The sequence below is a fragment of the Triticum aestivum genome, chromosome 7D, assembly GCF_018294505.1.
Source record: "Triticum aestivum cultivar Chinese Spring chromosome 7D, IWGSC CS RefSeq v2.1, whole genome shotgun sequence".
In the NCBI taxonomy this organism is placed as follows: domain Eukaryota; kingdom Viridiplantae; phylum Streptophyta; class Magnoliopsida; order Poales; family Poaceae; genus Triticum; species Triticum aestivum.
The window spans coordinates 610,424,266-610,445,857 of NC_057814.1; the positions used below are offsets into that span (position 1 = coordinate 610,424,266).

Sequence of the window (21,592 nt, forward strand, 5' to 3'; positions counted from 1 at the left end):
TCAGGTTCGGGTGCTTCATGTTCCCTCTACGGCTCAGTTTGCTGACATTTTCACCAAGGCACTGCCTACTAAGCCGTTTCAAGATATCTGTTTCAGTCTCAACGTCGTCGAGCCTGCCGTTGATACTGCGGGGAGGTGTTAGAGTAGTCATTATGGTATACGACTTCTAGTCCAAGTCAGTTTTGTACCCCTACCCCAAGTCGGTTTGTACCCTCTTATATACTCTTGTATGCCGCACCAAATCATCAATAAGCAACAGTTTTATTCAACTTTCAGTGATCATGTCGTGTGATTCATATCTGCACCCATCTTTCTACTTCGTGCGGAAGCCTGACAAATGCTATGTTTTGTAACAGTTCTGCACTCTTGCAGTAAATCCTCTAGCTGCCCCGGCCGAAAGTTGAAACGTATTCTGGTAGACTGCCGCCCATTTTTGGCTGCAAATCAGTGGGCACGACTAAGCTAGTCCTGCGCTACTTCACATCACATGGGTTAGGTTCCTCGGGATAGCAAATAGAAACATAAGTAGATGGACATACAAATTTTAAGCTAAAGGCCCAGCTACGAGTCTGTGGTCTTTGTTCGGGTAAAGCGACCATTTTAAGCCAAAGGCACAGCCATGAGCCTGCACTACTCGTTTGCACAAACTAGGGAAAAAGGACGGTCCATCATCACTACACGCCTGGCCTGACCGGCGCAGTTGGTGGTGGAGAGTATAAGCAGCACCGATATGCCATGGCTGTGAGCCTGTGACCGGCCTGTACCCGCATCAATGGCGCGTAGCTAGAGTAGTGCTAGAATTGAACAGTGGACTGCGCCATGCCGGTTCACATTTGGGGAGGAGGAAACTTCGTGGAAGTTGCAACCTCAAGCTCACATCGATCGCATCATGTCATTTATCCATGCAGGTAATCAGGCTGCTAGAAAGAACGTTTAGTTTCCGTCAATTGTAGTAGCTCAAGCTTAGTTTGAGCTTACTGTGAGTTAATCGGGGGGTGGGCAGCTTCCCGGAAGTTTTTATTTAGAACGAAGACGCTAGAAGTGTCCGACTTTAAATTAATAAAGCCCACAACTTAAGCAACGTAACAAACAGAGTCTTAGAACATCGAACACGAGCACGGAGGCTCAGGCCACGCCGACGCGGAGTCTCGAGAGTTTAAAACAGGCCAAAAGAAGCACGCAGCGAGGCAAATACAAGGCCCGAAGCCAGAGCATAGAGCACGCAGGCTCGCTCGCGTGACAAAAGGGCCACTTCACGGCATAGAAGTGACAAACGGCTCCCTAGCCAAAACGTAGACCTGGCGAAGACGATCTTGAGCTTGCTTTAGTTTCTCAGCATCCTTGCGCCTCGCCAACGGACTCCACTGCTGCAGGAAAAGGTTGCATTTGTAGATTATGTTAGCAGGGTGTGATGGGAAGATTCCTTCGATCACTAGTTTGTTCCTAGTGAGCCAGATAGCCCAGGCCAAGGCTCCTATGCAACTCCAAAGCACACGTTTGTTGCCTCCCTGAACGGAGTCTATTATGGCCGCGAGGTCGGAGGCCGACCGAGGGTCCCAGGAAGTATTGGCCGCTGCACGAACGGCACTCCAAGCAAAACGTGCCAGCGGACAGCGGAAGAATACGTGGTTCACATCCTCCGTGACGTTAGATATCGCACACAGGCCGGTCGACCGGCCATTGCTTTTGGCGATGTTAGCCGAAATGGGCAGTCTATTGCGAAACAGTTGCTAGAAAAACACCTTAATCTTAAGTGGGAGGCGCGAGTTCCACAAGCCCTTCGGCACCTGAAAGGACGGGCCCTGACACAGCTTACGGTAAAGTGACTTGACCGAAAACTTGCCGGACGGGGTGAGGGCCCAGGTCACTGTGTCCGCGGACGAAGACAACGACACCGACTCGGTGAGAGCAAGCAACTTTGTTAGGTGTGCTTGTTCCGTCCCCGTTAACTCTCGACGGAAGTGGATCGCCGGGGGGAAGAGGCAAGTGCCGTGGCAACAGTTTGCTCCGGGTTGACAGCCAGAGCGTAAAGGTCCTGGAAATCTGACCAAAGGGGTTAGGATCCCACCCAATGGTCTAGCCAGAAACGGGCCGAACGGCCGTTGCCAATGGAGAACTTGGCTCCCAGTGCAAAGGCCGGTCGGACCGCTTGAAGATCGTTCCAGAAAGGAGATCCCCTCGCCACACCCTCAAAAAAATTCCGTTCGGGAAGTACTTGGCACGCAACAGGTCAACCCACATACCCGTCACCCCCGCGAAAGCTTCCATATCCATTTGCACATAAGTTCAATGTTTAAGATTCTGGTATTTGTGATCCCGAGACCTCCCAGGTCTTTGGGACGGCACACCGCAGCCCATTTAACCATGTGGTACTTGCGTTTGGGTCCCGATCCTTCCCAAAAGAAACGAGACCGAGGTGTGTCCATATTGGCATGAACCCCTTCTGCCAGGAGGAACAGCCCCATAGCAAATTGCGGCAGCAAGGAGAGGCTCAAGTTCGTGAGAACCAGCCTAGCTACAGAGGATAGGAACTTCTCCCTCCACGGACATACCCGCCCTCCCACCTTGGTCCAGAGCGGAGCCCACCCGTCGATCGTGATGTGTTTGGCGTCCAACGGGAGACCCAGGTAGGTAAACGGTAGTTTGCCTAGTTTGCAATTGAGAAGGTCCGCGATACGCCTACCTTCTTGCGCCTCCATGCCCATAGGCATCCCTTCACACTTGTGGAAGTTAATTTTAAGCCCCGACATGAGTTCGAAGCTAATTAACAAGGCTTTGACCGTAGCCACACTATGGAGATCTGGTTGGAACAACAATAGCGTATCATCCGCGTATTGCAAGTGTGATATCCCCCCGGGATGAGGTGTCCCAACACCCCTTTTATGTGCCCTGCCTCCGTGGCTTTCCGCAGCATAGCCGCCAACGCGTCGGCGACAAAATTGAACAAGAGCGGTGACATGGGATCGCATTGGCGCAAGCCTCGCTTGTTCCTGAAGAAGTGCCCTACTTCTCCATTCACCGAGACCGCAGTTTGGCCCCCCGAGACCAATTGCATGACTCGATGCACCCACACCAGCGAGAAGCCTCGACTGGTGAGAATCTGACGGAGGAAATCCCAATTGACGCGGTCGTAAGCCTTCTCGAAATCTAATTTGAGGAGAATCGCAGGCTCGTCCGTGCGCTTAAGCTCGTGAATGGTCTCTTGCAAAGCTAACGGCCCCTCCAAAATGTTTCTACCACGTATGAATGCACATTGGGAACGACTTATGGTGCGATGTGCGATCGGCGTGAGCCTTGTGGCGCAGCCTTTGGCACCGATTTTAAACGGTACGTTAATGAGCGCGATGGGTCTGTACTGGCGAATGTTGTCCGCCCCAGACACTTTCGGGATTAACGAGAGCACGCCGTAGTTTAGCCTCGCGATGTCCACGAAACCACGCATGAAGCCATTACACACATCCTATATGGGATCGCGCAGCATAGGCCAAAAGTGTTTAAACATCGCCACCGGCCACCCATCCGGCCCCGGAGCTGTGTCTGATTTCATGCTAAGGAGTGCATCGTCTATCTCCTTAGGGAGAAACGCGAGCCCCAACTCTTCGTTCTCGCTATCTAGGACCTTTTGAGACAGGAGCCAGATGTCCGCTCGCAGACGCGCGCGTTGAGCCTCGTCGGTCCCCATCAGACTAATATAAAAGTCGTAGATATGTTGGGTAATCTCCGATTGCTGTAGAAGTAGCCCCTGCTCCGTCTGCAACCTAAGAATTGAGCATTTCCTACGCCGGCCAATCGCGTACGCGTGGAAATACTTAGTGTTTGCATCGCCTTTGAGCGTCCACTTGAGGCCTCCCCTACGCCTCCAATATTCCTCCTCAAATTGCAACAGTGCTTCGACTTGCCCTTCTAAGGCATATCGATGCTTCCCGGAAGTTGCTAGCTTGGCAATGCGTATAAAAAGGCCACCGCCCGGCCGGCCACTCTCTCACGCCGTAGCTAGCATCCAGAACAGGTCGAGGAACGAGGTCCGTCGCGGCGCGCGTGTCTCCAAGCAGAGGCCGCCGGCCGGCTCTGCTCCGGTCGTCTCCAACTACGATCTTGGACGGACGGCGGCATACTAGTCCGACATCCGTCACGGGGACACAGCCGCCGGCACGGCGCACTGGAGGCCCTGCGCGCGCGCGGTTGGACACAGGTACGTTATTCATCCGGCCTGCGCGCGCGCGGTTGAACACAGGTACTAGCTGTAGATCAGAGAGGAACTTCTTCATTTACCTTTTGTACTAGTTGATCTGAATCTGATTGCTAGCTAGCTGGATAGGATTTTATGTAAGCTTAATTAGCTTGGCAGTTAATTTGGTGCATGCATACATGCACGCAGTGGCGGAGCGTGATGAGCAACTAAGAGGAGTCAATCTCTTTTCAATCCAAAATCAAAATATGCATGAAAATATGTGCGACTAAGATCTAATGCTCCATGGCAGTAGCATACACCCGAATGAGGGCCTGTTTGGTTTCAAATAAGTCACCAACTTATACGTCGAAAAGTGAAAAAAGTGACTTATTTTGTCAAACAGACCCAACTTATAAGTCACCCCAACTTATAAGTCATAAGTTGTTCCACCCCAACTTAAAACTTATAAGTCACCCCCTTTTGCGTGGATCTCACCACCTTTACATTAAAAAACAAGGTGAGAAGGTGTAGTCAGGTGACTTATAAGTCAGATGATAACCAAACAGGCGTGACTTATAAGTCAGGTGACTTATTGGAACCAAACAGGCCCTGAGAAAAGTGGAATAGTAGAATAGTTTGCATGCTGTCAAAAAAGTAGAATAGTTTGCATTGCAGCTACCATCCTGCTGCTAGGTGACATGATTGACTCTGCAGTGCATACACATGCATCTATTATTATTTTTGGTCGGTCATATAAAATAGAACAAATAGGTATAAACAATTAAATATACACATGAAAGGGCTGTTTGGTTGCCGGCCGCACCTTGCCACGCCAAAGGTGCGGCGCGCCACAGCTCCCTAGGCTGCTGTTTGGTTTCCTACGAAGGTTAGGCTCACCACAATCTACAGTGTATTTTGCGGCAGACTTCTTCACCAAATGTGTGGTGCTTGTTTTGTACGCCACACTCTGCAGCGCGCCACACAACTGTGGCTCAATAAGTTTGGCAATTTAAGTAACCAACCAAACAGGCCTGAAGTATATATATCTGGATTTATCGTGCATGCATGTACAATATATATTACTTGATGAAACATGTGTTTTTTTCATCAATCCATTTACAGTACGTGGTATTAAATGAACACATTAACTCTAGCCATTATTTCAGTTTCCTATATTGGACAAGTGAAGTGTGGTAGCTGCTCACTGACACAATGGAACAACTTGACATTTGGGCGTCCATCTTGGCCGATCCTCTTCCAAGCCAACGGGTACTCACTTTGTTGATCAGATCACATATCTATGTTAGAGACGATGACTAGTTGGATGAATAGTTGGATGCTTGGGTTTATTTCAATATAAAAGTGGAGCCAGCCTATATGTCTAAACTAAAAAATCTTAAGTTATTTGAAAGAAGAGTATAAGCACAACCAAAATGGTCAATAAAAAGTATTGAAGCATACTCCATGGTTTATGCAAGCTTTATTTTAACTGGATGTAATATATGTCAACAAGCATAGTTCATATACGATCCCCACTCTTTAGATCTTATCAAAATTGACTTGGATATAGAGTTCGGAGTAAATTGCAAAAAACCACCACATTCGTGGACCCTAAATCAGAAAACTGCCACGTTTCATTTTTTTTTTTTTGCAAAAACACACCGCCATTGTACTGACAAATTGCAAAAAACGTTGATCAGTCAATAAGCAGCGATGGGTCCCACTTGGCAGGCTGACATGGCACCAAGTTTTCACACCGTTTTACTAGCCCATTAAAAGGTTCCCAGGGCCCACCCGTCAGCTTCTTGGCTTCTTTCTCTTCTCCAGAGCCTCTTATCCACGGATGATGGCCTCGCCGGCGCCGCTCCCCCGCGCCTCACCTGCTGGCCAAGCCTTCCCTCCCTCCCCTTCCATTGCCGGCAACCACGGCAGTTCCCGTGCTTCCCGACGGAGGCAGGGCCGGACGGAGGCTCGGTGGTCACGGGCTCACGGCGGCTGGAGGTAGCGGCGGTGCTGTCGTAGGTCGGGTCGAGCTCCCCCACGCCGAGCTCGCCGGTGACCTGAGGCCAACACGAAGAGCTCCCCGACCTCCAGTGCTCCTTATTTCCCAACCCCGCGACCCGCCCCATACTCGATTATCCCCGTCGCTGTTGCAAACCTCGGCCCCGCCATCGACGAAGTTCATGGTTGTCGCGGCCAACGACCACCGCAAATCACTGAAACTTGCCGAATAGACTCGTCGTCGTCTGAATACTCTCTTCCCCAGAGGAATCGGCGTGAGGAGCCAGGAACGGAGGAACCGTCGGCGTCGCTTTCATCTTCTCTGCCTCCGGTGGAGCTCCGCGGCGCGCTGATCTCCTCTACAACTAACCCATGTGATCTCCCTCAACTACATCTACTTCGCAAGGACGTGCAGAAGGCACTGATGCCTCTTCCTCGAGCTCTCTGCATCCAAGGCCGCCCCCGCCCTTCACCTCTGCTATGTCATCCGCCGCCGACGTTGCGGCTAACTGCCATGCTCCGCTGCTGTCCCCGTGTCCTGGACCCACCTAGGCGTGCTAATCCATTGATTTCTGCCTGCACATTGGCAGCTCACAACCCCACAGTAAACACACCGCGCGGCGAAGCTTCAGATTTGCTCTAGATCCAGCTCGTCGCCGCCCTCGCAGTTCATGTCGATGGCCACCTCCGGCGCCCGTTGCTCCTTCCCATCGCGTGCATGGCCACCGCCACGGCGTCGGGCGGCTCGACGAGGAGCAGGTGGTGGCGGCGCGTCCAAAAGAAGAAGGTTGCGGTAGCCCAGCAGCAAGGGGCGGCGGCGCCGACGAGCGTGCGGGCGCGGGCGCGCTGTGGCCTCCGGGGCGCGACTGGTTCGATTTTGACTGGTCAAACCTGACCAGTTAGCGCCGTTATTCCCTGCGTGACGGGCGCCGTCTCCCCCTCCGCCAGGTGGCATCTGACAGTGGGACCTAGCGGTCAGTTTTGCATCAAACGACTCTAATCAACCTAGCAGCGTTTTTTGCAAACTGTCAGTACAATGGTGGTGGGTTTTTGCAAAAAAAGAAACGTGATGGTTTTTGCAATTTACTCTACACTTCGCAACAGGGCTCGTCGAAATCCCGACACAATAACAACATATATTTCATTGTTCTTGATGACAGCCGGAGATTAAAGTTAACTCAACATATGTGGATTACGGCACCATGGACTTTCAAGCACTCTTGGAAGGACCCCATGATTTGGACAGATGGCTGAAAGGTAAGATGTTTAATTCTTGTGGTCTATTCCAAACTTTGTTACACAAGCAAGCAATTTATCAATGGTTCAACTTTCAAACCAAATAATGTATGATTCCTTGCAGGTGCATTCATTCCTACTTATATAAAGGAGGCGAATTTAACTCATGAGGCAAGATTTTCGCACATCCAAAAGTACAAACTTGCAAAACAAATGAACGTGGCAAATGGCATTGAAAAACTGTTTCATCATTGTAGAATGAATGCAAATTTTATTCACCAACTAGGGACCATGGCATGACAATACAAACACCTATGGCTGAGAAAGAGGAGGCCACTGCCACCACGACTCTCAATGGCGGAGGAGGAGATGAGAGAGGGAGGAGGGGCCATGTACCCGCTGCCTTGTCACCGGAGAAGCAGAAGGCTTGCGGCCACCGCCACACCACCGGAGGAGGGGACCTGCGATCTACTAGGTGTGAATTATGAAGGCTACATTTGTTGCAATGTACCATTTGTCATTGTCTCAAGTAGTTAAACACATATGCTATGTGCTTCAGATTACATAGCAAAAAGTGGTTGGAGGCATGGAAGTCGTGTGAGAAGTGCACGTGAGAGAGGAACATGGTCGATAAACATAGAACCATGCTCCCGAGACTTGCGTTCTACAAGTGAAGGCCAAAAACATGGGAGCAGAAGAAACAATGACCATTGGACATCTGAAGAGGTGAAAGAACTAGTGGATGGCGTATCTGTATATGGGGTTGGACCATGGACTAAGTTGAAGAATGAAAGGTTTCCAATATCAATTCGAACAGCGGTGCATCTTAAGGTATAGTCAATTGGTGATTAATTGCACTAAAGCACAAGCATTACATGCTCTCTCTGCTCAGTGGTTTTTTGTATTTCACACTTTCTCTGTTCATCTTTTATTTATCTATATATATTTTATTGTAAAAGATGCTAATTTTTATGTTTTGTTTAATCTTTCAGGATAAGTGGAGAAACCTAGTGAAAGCCTTCACGGTCAGGCCCACATCTAAAAATAAGATTTTATATCATAACTTTATCAAACTCATCATGGAGCAGCACTGATTTTTTCATCTCTTGCATTTCTTGAATTCCAGGGAAATGTGAAAAGAAGGATCTCGCCTCGTCTAGATAAGGATTGCGTCGAAAAGATCAAGAGGCTAGCAGCTGATTACCCTCGAAAATGAAGTAGCACTCGTGAATGCTACGCGAAACATCATACAGTACTTTCGGTGTAGCAGTGACCCTGCAACAAGAGTTCTGTTATTTTTCCAGAACTGTGAAGCATAGGCTGTCATATTAAGTGTGTCGAGAGTAGAGAGTAGACTGAACCATCTGAATGGAACAGCCTCTATCTCCTGCCTGACTGCCCTGTGAAGTACTATTTTACTATATTAATGAAATGGGAATAGCGCTCGCTCCTCCGATCTGTTTGCCTTGCCGGTTTTGCTACAGTGCTGTAATTAGCTTGACCTTTGGTTTTGCTACAGACCTGTGAAGTACTCCCTCTGTAAACTAATATAAGAGCGTTTAGATCACTAAAGTAGTAATCTAAACGCTCTTATATTAGTTTACGGAATGGCACATTTTGCTGGAAGCTTATGGACCTGTGAAGCTTAAATGATATCGTCTAGCACTGCTTCAAGCACCAGGTTTCTTCACTACTCTGCTTGTACCTTGAGCGACCATCAGGTGCCGGAATGGCTGCTTGTACCTTGAGGCCAGCCAGCTAGGGTAGTGTCTTTCTTGCTGCTGTATGGTATGGTTTGTTGTGCATCCTGTCACTCACTCAGCCGGTCTGGTTGTTTGCACCGATAGTCTCTTGGGTTTCATCCATTCTGCAAAAACTGGAGCCTGGATACGTCCCTCTTGATCTTCTCTACAAAGGAATTCAGTATGTACCCTTGAAGATTTTAATAGACGTTCAGGTTGTTTTCGAGCTTAATTAGAAATGGATACCATAAAAGGTTTATAGTTCAGCACTTACTTTAAATTTTATTTATGGTGAAGAAACAACACAATTGTTCAGGTGTAAACCTTTTGCTCAATGCCTGAACCTGAAGAAATGCTACTATTGTTCATCAGAGTCAGAGACCATGCATTTTTGTTCAATTGCCTAATGTGTGTTTGAGTTACATTTCCACCACCTGATCAAACCGTAACAGCTATATATATACACGCGTAAAAAAAAGCACAGCTATATTATATATACACCATGGCTGGCTATACAAAGAAAGTCTGGATGTGATACTCAGCTATGGCTTTTGCCTGGAGAACATGATGAATGACCTCTGCACCTTGCTGCTGTAGTTGACCAGGCCACAGGATCTGCACAGGTCTTCCAGCTCTCCTTCAATGAAGAAGTTGTAGCTGCTGTTCACTGGCCCAACAATCTGCAGCGCATAGCAGAGAAGGTGCATCAGACTAGGTGCCATGCAGAAAAGAAGTAGTAGTGCTAGATGTTCGACGACTTCTTTTACCTGTCTCAGTGGCTTTAGTGCATCGATAGAGAATAGGCCGCTGTTCGTGGGGGTGGATAAGAAGGTTGTCGCTACGAATACACCGCCGGGCTTCAGCACACGGCTGATTTCAGCTATCTGGTTTTCAAACAGCAGTGGGAAATGTCATGGTGATGAATAAGTTCATATGACAAAAAGATAGGTACACAGGTCAGATGCCCTGTTCCTGCGCAAAGCTGTTCAAAGCAAACTAACTAAGCACTAAACTATCGTGGTTGACTTTATACACGCATTCAGCGGTCAATAATTAACAGAAATACAGAATATTATTTCTCATGTAATCCCGAAGTGGTTTAAGCTTTCTAGATTGGCTAATTGTTCAATGGACTCTGGTGAATAAAATAGCAATTCCGAAGACACCAGTTTTAATATGTTAAGTTATGAATCACGTACAATATTGAATCAAAAGTGCAAACGAGACAGGTACTATACCGCATTTGAAGGGGATGGCCAACAGTGGATAGCGGCTCCAGCATGAATGGCATCAATTGAACATGAAGCAAAAGGGAGCCTCGAAATATCAGCCCTTACAAGTGCGAGGTTCCTGCAGAACCAAAAGAAGAAAACAGAAAGTATTTGCTGTACTGTACTTAGAACAAAAAGAACATTCTGAGGTAGTAACAGATTGAAGTAAGGGAGCAGATTATCACATATCATTCAATTACATACTGAACACATAGATCCAAGTCTTTTTTGTTATTAAACTAAAATAATCACTAGTTTCCACACAAAAATTTGTGATGGCCCAAGTTGTCTACTTGATGGTTTGTTGGAGTTGGATGTTGCAAGACATATTTTCATGCCTCACAGGAAACGCTCAAAATAAGCACGAAGGAAAGCTCACGCGTTCATAGGGGTTTCTTCTTGTTTGATGTAGTCATAGCATTGGCGGAGCATATTCTCAGAAAAGTCCAAAGCAATCACAGATGAGTAGGCCCCAGAGCTTGCAAACTTCCTTGAAAACAAGCCACTGCCGCAGCTGACATCAACGAGTATACCACCAGCAACTGATTGGAACTGATAAAGCAAACGGTACATCAGAATTATACGCATAAAAACATGACTATTATGTAGACATGAAAGAGTGGTGATCATGTTTTGTTGCAACACCAAAACATGAAGCACCAAATCTTACCTGCGACGGATGTATGAATTTACAGGCCAGGTGTGTAAGAACTTAGTGAGCAGCAACAACTTAAGGTTATGCAATAGAAGAGTGAGGCGTCCTAGAAATCTACCTCTTCGTCGCGGCCAGGGAAGCCACTCCGATTGAAGTTCTGACGCCACCCCCTCTCGTAAAGAAACGAGACAAGTGGACTCCTGAATAGCTCAGTTCTAGCAGGCTTGAGTTCACTGTATTCTTTTATTCCTGAGGTGACAGTGAGATCCAAGAAGACATCTTTGCTGGTGAATGACTTGTTGCATTTTGAACACTTGAATCCGGACCTATAAATCGCTGGCCTGGGACACACGTAGAAGGGAAAACAAGATAAATCTTAATCCAGCCAACAGATATGCATGAGAGATGAAAGAACGTAACTCATGAACTTTAGACGTACAGGTTCATGCCTGGCGGCCCTTTTCTTATCAGCGGTTCATAGCAAACAGGGCATGCGAACACCTCGGTTTTTGAGGCATCATTCAGCTCGGTTTTGATCTCCTGAAACTGTAAGCATAGTGAGCGTCAGTTTCACACGGTATGAATAAAGTCCAACCTTGGCATAACATCAAGCGCTTACACTTAACACGACTGTAAACTATGCTAGGAGTATTAAGCAGGCTGCTTCTTTTCCGAAGCATACACGAACGATTGCTAGCAAGATTAGCTCTTGAGAGTTAAATAGTGGAAGCTAGATTCCAGTCATCCTATGCATGTAAGGCAACACAAATACAGATATCAGCAGCCATATAAATATAACCATTTAGCTCAGTCACTAATCCACCATGCGAGGTTCAATCTTTGCATCTGGTGGCCAAATATCAGCAGTGCAGGCCATGACTGAAAATATCTGCTAAACTTACGCGTAGCTCTCAACTGATTACTCTTCGAGCAAATATAAAGCCCGGTTCCTGCCAAAAGCCCCGACTAGGCATAACACCAAACATTTGGTGTGCGACAATCGTTCCCCCCTTTTTCTAGCACACACACAACGTGTTCCCTTGCCTTCCCTTAGACGAGAATCAGCAAGAGGCGTAGGTACGTACCGGGTCGAGGGCGATGGCCGCCGCGGCGGCGACGGCCACCCGGCGAGCCGGCAGCGGCAGGCCTGGGCTGCGACAAAGGCGGCAGGGTACGCGCGGGGATGGAGGGACGGGGAGGAGGAGGAAGCCGCCGCGGCTCTCACTGCGAGCTCCATGGGAGCTGCAAAGCAATTGCAGCCTGGAGTGTGGAGACGCGCCGGGGAAGAGAAGGAAAGAAATGCTGTTGGGCAAGCTCGGGCAGAGGAGAGGAGCAGGGGTGTGGTGGTGGTGGTGGGCTCAGGCGTGGCGCCAGCTGCGTCCGTTCGGGCCTTCGGCCGGCCGTTGCATCCCGATATTAGGGGCAGCACTCTTGCGCCGGTCGATCGGCTGGATTCCAGATCGGTCACCTCCTGAGCCCTTGGATTCGCACAACTAGAGTCGTTGGATCAAGTTAACCCCTTCACACGCACGACTCGTGCTCTCTGCTGCACGCGCACTCCACACTGGGAAAAGAAAAGGGGGACGCCGGCCCGCATCCCAACCGAGTGTTGGTCTTCGACCTCAGCAACGCCGGCTGCCACGGGAGGCGGCACGCAGAACCCGCTCGCCGCTCGCATCACCACTAGATCCTCCTCGCAGCACTCGTTGTCGCCCCTTGTAGCACCCGTTGTCCCCGCTTCCGGCGATCGAGCACGAGGTCGTCGCCATTGCAATGCAGCCCACCGCAGCATTCCTTCTCCGATGGTCGTAGCATCTGTCGTGGCCAGTCCCAACATCCTCGATCGACACCGGGACGATGAGCGTGTACTCATTCGACTGCACTTGACGTAGTTGTCAACAAGCGGGTAGCTTCAGACTTCATGGGAGTATCAGAAGTACAACTCAGCAAAAAAAAAAAAAAACGTTCCCTAGTAGCCACCAAATTGCAAAACCCGGAATTTCTTTCCAGTTTGCACTGCCCCCCTCCACCCACCCTTGCAACCGCGCAGCGGACGCACTGCCAACCACGCTACCAAACAAACATTCAAAGAGAAAAAGGGGAGGAGATGTAAATTTCCTTCACAGTTCATCTAGCAGAAGACAACCCCATTGTTCAAATGCTTCTTCTTCTTGTACATTTACTTCAGTTACAATGGCGAACAACCGGGACATTGACTTGTAAACTGACAAAAAAAATCATTTACGCACGTATGGTAGCTGCTACTGGTAGGATGGTACCTCCTGAATTGCTTACAAAATCAGAGAGACAGAACCTACACAAGTAAAAAACGACGGTTGCTAGCTACTATGATTCAGTTCAGGCGATGGCGACCGTGGTGAGACGCCGGGCAGCCGGTGTCGGCAAGGGCGGAAGTCGCGAGTTGAAGTTCCTGTACCGGAAGGCGTCGTCGTCGCTGCCGCCCTCGTCGAAGTTGAGCGCATAGCTGAGCGGGTCGTACCTGAACTCCCCCATGGCTGCCACGCATCGCCTCCTCCTGGCCCTGCCGCCACCGGTGTGCGGCCTCCCCGCGCCGGTGACCGGTGAAGAAGGCGAGCCGAAGCAGCCGCATACGGTGGTCCGCAGCTTGTGGCGCAGCTCGGGAGGCGAGTAGGGCGACGAGGACTCCACCGCGTCCATGGGGACTCCCTGCTCTTGTACTTGTGGAGTTGGAGATGATGTGGTTGGTCGAGTTGTGAGGTGTGTGATTCACATTTGACAGTGTGCTCTGCTGCTGGTGTAGCAGAGCACACTGTCAAATGTCAATCAGAGACTAAACCAGCGAATACCAAGCCTTGTCTCATTTTCATGAGTCACGCTGGCAGGAGGTGAGAACAGAAGAAAAGTAGAAACAGCCAGGGAAAAAGAAGAAGAAAATGGAAACCTTTCACTGTCATTGCGAACAAAGCTTCTTAAACTGTAAGTAGCCATGCTGGCACCCTGATCTCGCAAATGCTGACCACACAGGGTAAGCCTGGACAGAAGGGAAGTCATAAGTAAAAATTATGTATGTGTATCGATATAGCAATCATTCACTCAAAAATTAAAGTTAAACAACATGGTACAATTTCAGGACATTTTTGGGACGTCAGATAAACCCGTTCCCATTAATTTATCAATAAGAGTAGCCTCCAGCAACATTCTAAAGTCATGCAAAAGGAGAAAGCTCAAAAGCCTGCTCCCTCTCTCCACTATTCTGCAATTGGGAACAAAAACAAGTCCGTAGCCAAAAAGTAGGGAACACGAAAACTGATTAGGAAGATAAAAGATTCCTTTTCAAAACAAGCAGTGTTTCTTATTTCCAAAATTGACCACCATATTAGGTTGCCGCCATAAAAAAAAATAGGTGATCAACTTTCTCCTTCGTAGTACAAAAACAACACCTTGTATGCGCAACTTGTGTATATAGATACCACATAACGAATTCACACCAATATAAATTTCTGGGAGAATCTCATGTGGCCATCCCGTAAAATAAACACCCCCTTGAGCAGTACTAAGCATAGCTTATGCCAAGAATCATTCAAGTTGACCAAACATACTTGACTATGACTGAATCCAAGACTTTAAATTCTAATTATGTACTTCTAATGAGAAGTCCAAGAAATCTGCTTCGACAATACCAGGCACAGACAATTACATTATAACTGGAAATTATACTAAATAATGAAAAGCACAAAGACTCATCTTCCATCCAGGGGTCAACAAACTATATAATCTAAGCAATTGTGCACCGTAAAAACATGAATGGTAAAACAAGGAAGGATAAGGTCTGGCAGTACACTTGAAGTAATTACCTGTCCAGAGGCCATCGGAAATTATCAGTTGAAGCATTTCCGAAGTAAGAAATGGGAGTACCAGCCTCCAAGATCTGCCGAAATAAATTGACCACAACCAGTATGAACATCACCTGCACAAAATTTCGGATTGAGATGATATCAGGATAATGTAATTGTTTGGTGTAAGAAGGAACTGTCCATGAACGGGAAAGACATATAGGGGAACCTAGCCGAGCACCATACTAATGGATGTTGTGTTGCCGGAGTGGAAAGAATTAGTGAAGAGTGGTAGGGGCATAAATACACGTACCTGTAACGAGTCAACGTAAGGATGGGCACATCACCTGCCATGAATGCCTGCAGAGAAACTGAAGGATGGTGGATTCTTCAAATCCCAGCGGGGCAGTTGTGCTCAGCCAAACAGCCATGGTGTCGGCCTACATCTCCCGCGCAGGCTCTCCTTGCCCTAAACCGTGGGACCGATCGATACATCACCTCCTCTCTCTAGCAGAGACCGTCCGCGTCAGCTCGCTCCCCACCCCCGTCTCTCTCTCTCTCTCCCTCTCCCTCCTCCTCTCCCTCCCTCCCTCCTTTCTCCCTCTCTCTCTCTCTCTCTCTCTCTCTCAGCCTAGTTACCATAGGGCTTCAATTTTTCCTCTGGAAAAGCAGCCCTCTAGGACTTTTTGGCCCAGGAATCAGAATGTATGGTGAAAGCCGGAGTAGACAACAGACTAACGTTCAAGGTTGCCCAAGTGACGAAAATGGATGTCCAGAAACGCGCAGGGCGTTAGACGGTTGGAAAGCTGCTCAGTTTTACTGTCCTAAAATGTGGCTAAATTTCCATATATCAGAAACATAGCTCGTCACGACATAGTTCATTGACCGCGAACGAAGGCCTAGATTTTGTTTGTTATTGTGTGAATCACTGAATCGAAAATGACCTGAGCGGGTTGTGATAACTCGGGTTGCCAATTTCGCTGCTTGTTTAACAGAAGAAAATCGCATCTTCTAACATTTTCCTAGAGTGTTTACAAAAGCAACTGTTGAAAAAGCACAGTTCAACAACCACAAACCAGAGAATTTCTTGAACGGACTAAGCAAATCTATACCAATATAAGAAAACATGAGTTAGGATGAGGTTCGTTTGATCTAAGCTCACCAAAAAATATATTTAAATTTTATAACCATCAATCCCATGGTTGTGGGCAAATATTATACATTTGTTTGGCTAAGCTCTGTTAGGATGGTTGTCACCAAGAAAACACCAATATGCATGGCTTTAAAGTATATGTTTGGCTAAGAAGAACTGGCGAGTATACAACTGCATCTGACCATCGGAGTGCTACACTGATAAATAGAAAGGCTAACTTCTGTCCCAATGCTCTTTTTTGCGACGAAAATCTCATAGCAGCGCTTTTTAAACTATATGATTTCATCGGCATGGACAGGATGAACCCGCATCAGAAAATCCCGGTGCATCTTTTTCATCCTCGTTCACCTCTTTGGTTCTCCCTTCACCACCGTTTCCTTCTATTCTCTTGAGCTCATCTCCCACCTACATGCTAAGAGTCACCACCACGATGTAGGCTTCTAGGATCTCCTTCCTACTCCTAATAGTCGCCACCAGGATGTAGCGTCAGAATTCAAGTGCATGGATCCCTAACTCCGGCAAAGGAACATTCATATAAAAGTTTGAATCATCATTTTTGTCAAGGGATGTAATATATTTTTGTGTTGTTATTATTTTGCTAGACACAACCTCAGCCTAAGGTTGACAAAGGGATAGAAATAGAAATATGTTCTCTCCAAAGGACAATATAGGGATCTCACAATTTCAATAGATGTTCCAACATCTTCTGCGCGCCAGAATTCTCCGCATCCTTTACCCTTGACATCTTATCACTTAAAGTCACCCAAATACCACCTTGGGTTTCTACCTGAACGGAGTAAACAAATGTCCTATCATGCGCCAGGCCTTCTTCCTTCTCTAACCTGAAAAAAAGAAAACAATGAAGCAACTGTGTAGGGCTGATCTAGGCAAAATGTCAAGTTAGATAATGCAACGAGTGGTAAGCATTCAAATCCCCAATGTGTCACTAAACTTTGCTGGTCATCTCAACTAAAACCATCAGTTAAATTAAAATAATTCTCAATCCACCACCCAAACATAATGGCATTACAATCCAAAGCTATACTTTTACTTCCATGTTGCACCTAGTGGTTTCTGATGAATTGAATTCTCACGATGAAAGATTGACTGAACCAATATTCATACCTTCTCTCCAGGGACATAAAGATCATCAAACCATGATATGCATCAAAAGACAAAATATGTTTGGATAGAAGTAGTACATGGATGATGACCACTGGTGTGACAGGGGCTGCAACTCAGCCCAGATCTTAGTGAACATGCAAGAAACCGGCGCGCCAGATGCACCCTATGGGCCATAGGACGAGGCTGCAGACCGACCCTCCTGGTCAGATCTAGCAGAGGGCGGCAACTCTATGCGTGGGCAAGCACCTCCCAGCCCAAAGAACCGACTGACCAAGGTCAGAGGCCATGACCGCATCGCCGCCACGCGGCGACGATGGAGGACAATAGCTCCACTGCAGAGGCCAACAAACGAGGCCATCGACTGGCCTTCTTGGACAGATCCAGCGATGCACATCACCTCCATGCCTCGGCGGGCATCTCACGTCCCAACGCAACAACAGGCCGAGGCAGCGGCCAAGAACGTGTCGCTCGTGCGCGCAACACCACGGGAGTTGCACGCCACCATGCCCGAGTGGAACCCCACAGTTCTCCGAGCCGCGTAGCTGACAACGCCATGCGCGGAGGTACAGAGAGGAGGAGCAAGGGTAGAGGGAGGGAGGAGCGCCCCGCCGCCGTCGTGAGCCAGCCTGTGGCCGGTGACGGCGGTGCGGGGAGGACACGAAGAGAGTAGCGGTGGCGATGAGAAAACCTAACCCACAACCCACCCAAGAGGGCGATGCGAGGTCCTCGCAAGGAGTTTTTTCACGTCGTCGTTTACTGCCCATTTTCTGAAAAAAGAGGGATAATAATACTACTATTGAGCAAGAACAATGAAGGATCAGGCTGCCAACATGTATGGAAGTTAGGATTTTCTTGATTTGTTCAATATATTTCTCTACACGAACACGGTAAGGTCAAGACTGAAGGTGAGGAAGGATGGTGACGGGTGCATGGAAAGGAAGATGTGTGAGTGGGTGATTTCTGTGTGTGGGTGGGGACAGCATGAAGTAGGCTAGGCGCGCAAAAACAGATATGGGAGCGAGATAGGAGATGAATGTTACAGGAAGTAAGAGAGGAGAAATGTGGGCATGGGCTACTAGGAAGGAACACAAAAGCGATGGAGGGAGTGGGACAATGCCCGGAGTAACAGCGGTGGGCAGGAAAAAGAATGGGATAAAGCAAGGATACATGCCCATCAAATTTTCTATTTTTCTGATTGGTTAAGATAGTAGCTGACTGCAAGGTGGCTCAATGCATACATACAAATAATCATGTCAAGTAGCTGCCGACTTAGTCAAAATAACTTTGTTTCGAAACTAACAAAGTGCACATTTTTTACAATTCAAGGTAATGTTTTAGACGGTTTTGGAGTTCTAGGTTGAAAAGACATACTCAAACCATAGTTTAAGGTTGAAAAGTATCACTTTTTTCATTTCAGAAATGTCTTAGCACTAACTAAGATGCTAAAATGTACAATGAATGCTGAACTGATTTTATGAGTTCCCAAGGACGGTATATATAGTACAACCATGATTCAGACAAAATAAAGAAATCATTCTGGTTTGAGTATTAAATCAACATGAAAGCTTCCCCAACAGCATTAGCATATAGTTTTTTTAGTTTATGGAGTATGGCATTACTCTTTGCAATCTGAAGCTTGAATTCCCAGCAAACCAGGACTTAAGAGAAACAAAACAAGTTTAATCTAAATAGTTACTTTTGTTTTCCACTTTTATGCTTTTTAAACATACCTTATTCAGAAATTTCCTTTTTTTTGGTAATAGAGAAGATATGACTAAACAAATTTTGAATTAAGAACTATCTAATCAAGTTTTTTTTTGGGGGGGGGGGGGGGGGGTGTTCTATAGTGTTTGGCAATCAAACCAAACTAGTGGTTTCCATACTGCATCTGAGTGATGGTCTCGACAAGTCTGTTCCAGACCTACCGAGGTCAAAGTACTAGGTTGTTTAACAGAAATGACCAAAAGTTACTACCCTAAGATAAATGGGAACAAAGGTGAAACTACAATAAAGAAACAAAATAAAATGTGCAGCGGTGAAACAGTTCTAAAGATGCCCAGAACAAATATATGATAAACAAACAGTTGTACTGTAGGTGTGGGAAAGAGGTGCCTCATCTGAGGAGCATTGCAGGAAAAGTTCAACTAATGAACAGGATATATAAAACTAAAAACTGACAGAGTAGTAAAGAATCTTACTTAAAGATGGGTTTTGGCCAATGCTTCCTGCTGCACTGCTCAATAAGCTTCTGCTTGCATTCCCTAAGCTCTCCAACCTCAACCCCCAATCCATGGCCAACTCCGGTTGTCAACACTTGCTGATTGCCTCCACCAAGAAGCTTGCTTAATGCATCCCTGGTGGCATTGAGCTTAGCGATTACCATCTGCTCTGAGGAACCCATCCCAACAAGTGCCCCACCAACAAATACATTTACAACCACTGTTCCACCCTTCTGCCAAGTCTTGAATTTTACATCTTTCCCATGTTTCTGGCACAGTTCATGCAACGTAGACACAGGTTGCTCGTCTATTGTTTCTGCCGTGACAATGGGCTCAAAGAGGAACCTTGTTACCTACATAATAAACAGTGATATCATTATCACCACCCATTATTCTAGTGAACTACTCTCTTCGTAAATAAATATGTCGTTAGAGAGCAGAGATCCATTTTTTTTTTAACTTTCACAAATATTATTGGTAAAGCTATCTTGGATTGGTCATACCAAAATGAAATCATTCGATTCTTCATGGAAAGTTACATAGATTTTTATCAGCGTATTATGACTAGAATTATTAGTTAAGTTATTTTCTGGAAACCTCAGATCAACATATTAATGAATGGGAAATAACATGAAAAATGGATTACAAACCTTCCAGAGCTTCTCAAGATTAAAGTTGCAATCCACATAGACAGCAGCGGCAATGGCCTCAACTATATCAGCAAGCACCTTGGGAGCCTTAAATACAGTGCCACCATAGGGCGTAGTGCCAAGGTCATCCTCTAATTCTTGTTTCACTGACTGGATAAACTGTCCTACCTGCATAAAGGTATACCCAGTAAGATAACAATGGTAGCCAAAAACAGTTCATATAATATCCACATCTCCAAGAGATAACATCAATCACTTAACAATTGAAATGTATTATGCCTTACGAACCCGAACGGAGCGGCGGGAGTACTTACCAATTCCAGTTTCAGCATTCCTAAATACAGAAATAAACTTATTCTTGCATCACTAAATCAAAACTAAGATGTGGCGAGAGCTGCTGTAGATACAGTAGATGTTTAGCTCTATGTTTTGCCCTCAAATTAAGCCCATCGAACCGCTCGAGCGGACAGCCAAACGTGGATGCTTTTAATATATAACATCTATATGTAAAAACAGAGTCCAACAAATCTATGACTTCTAACTCAGGGGAGGAGGATCCGAGGATGCATACCAAGAGATCGAGGCGAGGACAGTTGCGTCGGAGCAGCGGGTAGAGGTCGTGGCGCACGGCGACGCGGGCCAGCTTCTCGGTGGAGATGTTGGCGGCCCGTAGCGTGGAGAGCACGCCGGGGCCGACTGTGGGGTTGGTGAGGTAGAGGAAGTTGGAGAAGGCGAGGCCGAGCGCCGCGTCCCCGACGAACTCGAGCCTCTGGTACGAGGCCGCGGCGAAGGACTGGTGGGTGAGCGCCTCCTCGAGCAGGGAGCGCTTGTTGAACTGGTACTGGAGAAGCCGCTCCACGCGGGCCGCCGCCTCCTCCCTGTCCGCCACGAAGCCCGGCGGCGGCAGCGTGACGGGGGCCGACGGCGCAGGCGGCGAGGCGCGGCGCTTGCGGGAGCCGGGCTTCATCATCTCTCCCTGGTGTGCCGGTGCGCGTGACCGTCTGGCTAGATCGGAAGGCGGGGAGATGAAATTTTGGAGAGGAGGCGCCGCCAAAAAGAAAAAAACAGAGGAGCTCACCTTGCTAGACGAGCTCGTGGTGGCGTCGGCAGCTGCTACGAACTGAGAGGAGGGCGGGGGGGGACGGGGATCCGGCCGGAGTTTTGGCGGCGTCCGCCGGAGTAGAGTGCCGGCCGGGCCTGTTGCTGCTGCTGGAGACCGGGGCGGGGGCGGGTCACGCCAACGGGAGGAGGAGGGACCCTACCCGCCCGCCATGACGCCGGAGGGAGCCGCGCCGAGGAGCTGCTCACAAGGGAGCGGCGGCGGCTGCGAGCGGGACTGGGCTGCGAGGGTTTCGCGTGAGCGAGGGGGAGGAAAGGGGATCCAGGCCTGCGAGCGGGACTGGGCTCTTCGCCTGATTCTTTTTTTGCGCGTGGGGGTTGCGGACTTGCGGGCCTGCCAGTGGCATTTTTGTTGTAATATGCTCAAATAATAGTGTCATTTCCCTATACCCCTTCGGGTTTAAGAGCATCTCCACCCCCGCCTTCTTTTTCGCG

At 47.9% G+C, this 21,592-nt stretch overlaps 2 protein-coding genes, 1 long non-coding RNA gene and 1 pseudogene across 5 annotated transcripts; 1 reads left to right on the top strand and 3 right to left on the bottom strand.

The window, feature by feature from the left end:
• Nucleotides 1–5,836: 5,836 nt before the first annotated feature.
• Nucleotides 5,837–8,798, top strand: LOC123169829 (uncharacterized). Its single transcript, XR_006484961.1, has 3 exons — nt 5,837–8,239; nt 8,401–8,433; nt 8,535–8,798. It is a non-coding gene; the product is annotated as an uncharacterized lncRNA (long non-coding RNA).
• Nucleotides 8,799–9,529: 731 nt separating this feature from the next.
• Nucleotides 9,530–12,503, bottom strand: LOC123169826 (uncharacterized methyltransferase At2g41040, chloroplastic-like; annotated as a pseudogene).
• Nucleotides 12,504–13,226: 723 nt separating this feature from the next.
• Nucleotides 13,227–15,369, bottom strand: LOC123169828 (uncharacterized). The gene is made up of 2 exons (XM_044587698.1): nt 14,913–15,369; nt 13,227–14,089 (listed from the first exon to the last, which is right to left on the bottom strand). The coding sequence occupies exon 2, from the start codon at nt 13,753–13,755 to the stop codon at nt 13,435–13,437; it is 321 nt and encodes a 106-aa protein (XP_044443633.1). The 5' UTR covers nt 13,756–14,089; nt 14,913–15,369; the 3' UTR covers nt 13,227–13,434.
• A 219-nt stretch (nt 15,370–15,588) lies between these two features.
• Nucleotides 15,589–21,447, bottom strand: LOC123169825 (ribonuclease 3-like protein 2). Of its 3 annotated transcripts, none has more exons than XM_044587695.1 (6): nt 21,117–21,447; nt 20,610–21,039; nt 20,039–20,206; nt 19,368–19,741; nt 16,725–16,886; nt 15,589–16,553 (listed from the first exon to the last, which is right to left on the bottom strand). In XM_044587695.1, exons 2-6 carry the CDS (start codon nt 21,006–21,008, stop codon nt 16,538–16,540), a joined length of 1,119 nt encoding a protein of 372 aa, XP_044443630.1. In that variant the 5' UTR covers nt 21,009–21,039; nt 21,117–21,447; the 3' UTR covers nt 15,589–16,537. The 3 variants fall into 3 exon arrangements, with proteins under 3 accessions (XP_044443630.1, XP_044443631.1, XP_044443632.1); XM_044587696.1 differs by having other exon boundaries at nt 20,610–21,043; XM_044587697.1 differs by lacking the exon at nt 15,589–16,553 and having other exon boundaries at nt 16,680–16,886.
• Nucleotides 21,448–21,592: the final 145 nt, after the last annotated feature.

Coding starts and splice junctions, on each gene's coding strand:
- LOC123169828 (XM_044587698.1), bottom strand. CDS start 13,755: ATGGACGCGGTGGAGTCCTCGTCGCCCTACTCGCCTCCCGAGCTGCGC.
- LOC123169825 (XM_044587695.1), bottom strand. CDS start 21,008: ATGATGAAGCCCGGCTCCCGCAAGCGCCGCGCCTCGCCGCCTGCGCCG. Junction 20,207..20,609: donor GTCCTCGCCTCGATCTCTTG/GTATGCATCCTC, acceptor ACCTTTATGCAG/GTAGGACAGTTTATCCAGTC. Junction 16,887..19,367: donor TGGCCAAAACCCATCTTTAA/GTAAGATTCTTT, acceptor TCTTTTTTTCAG/GTTAGAGAAGGAAGAAGGCC.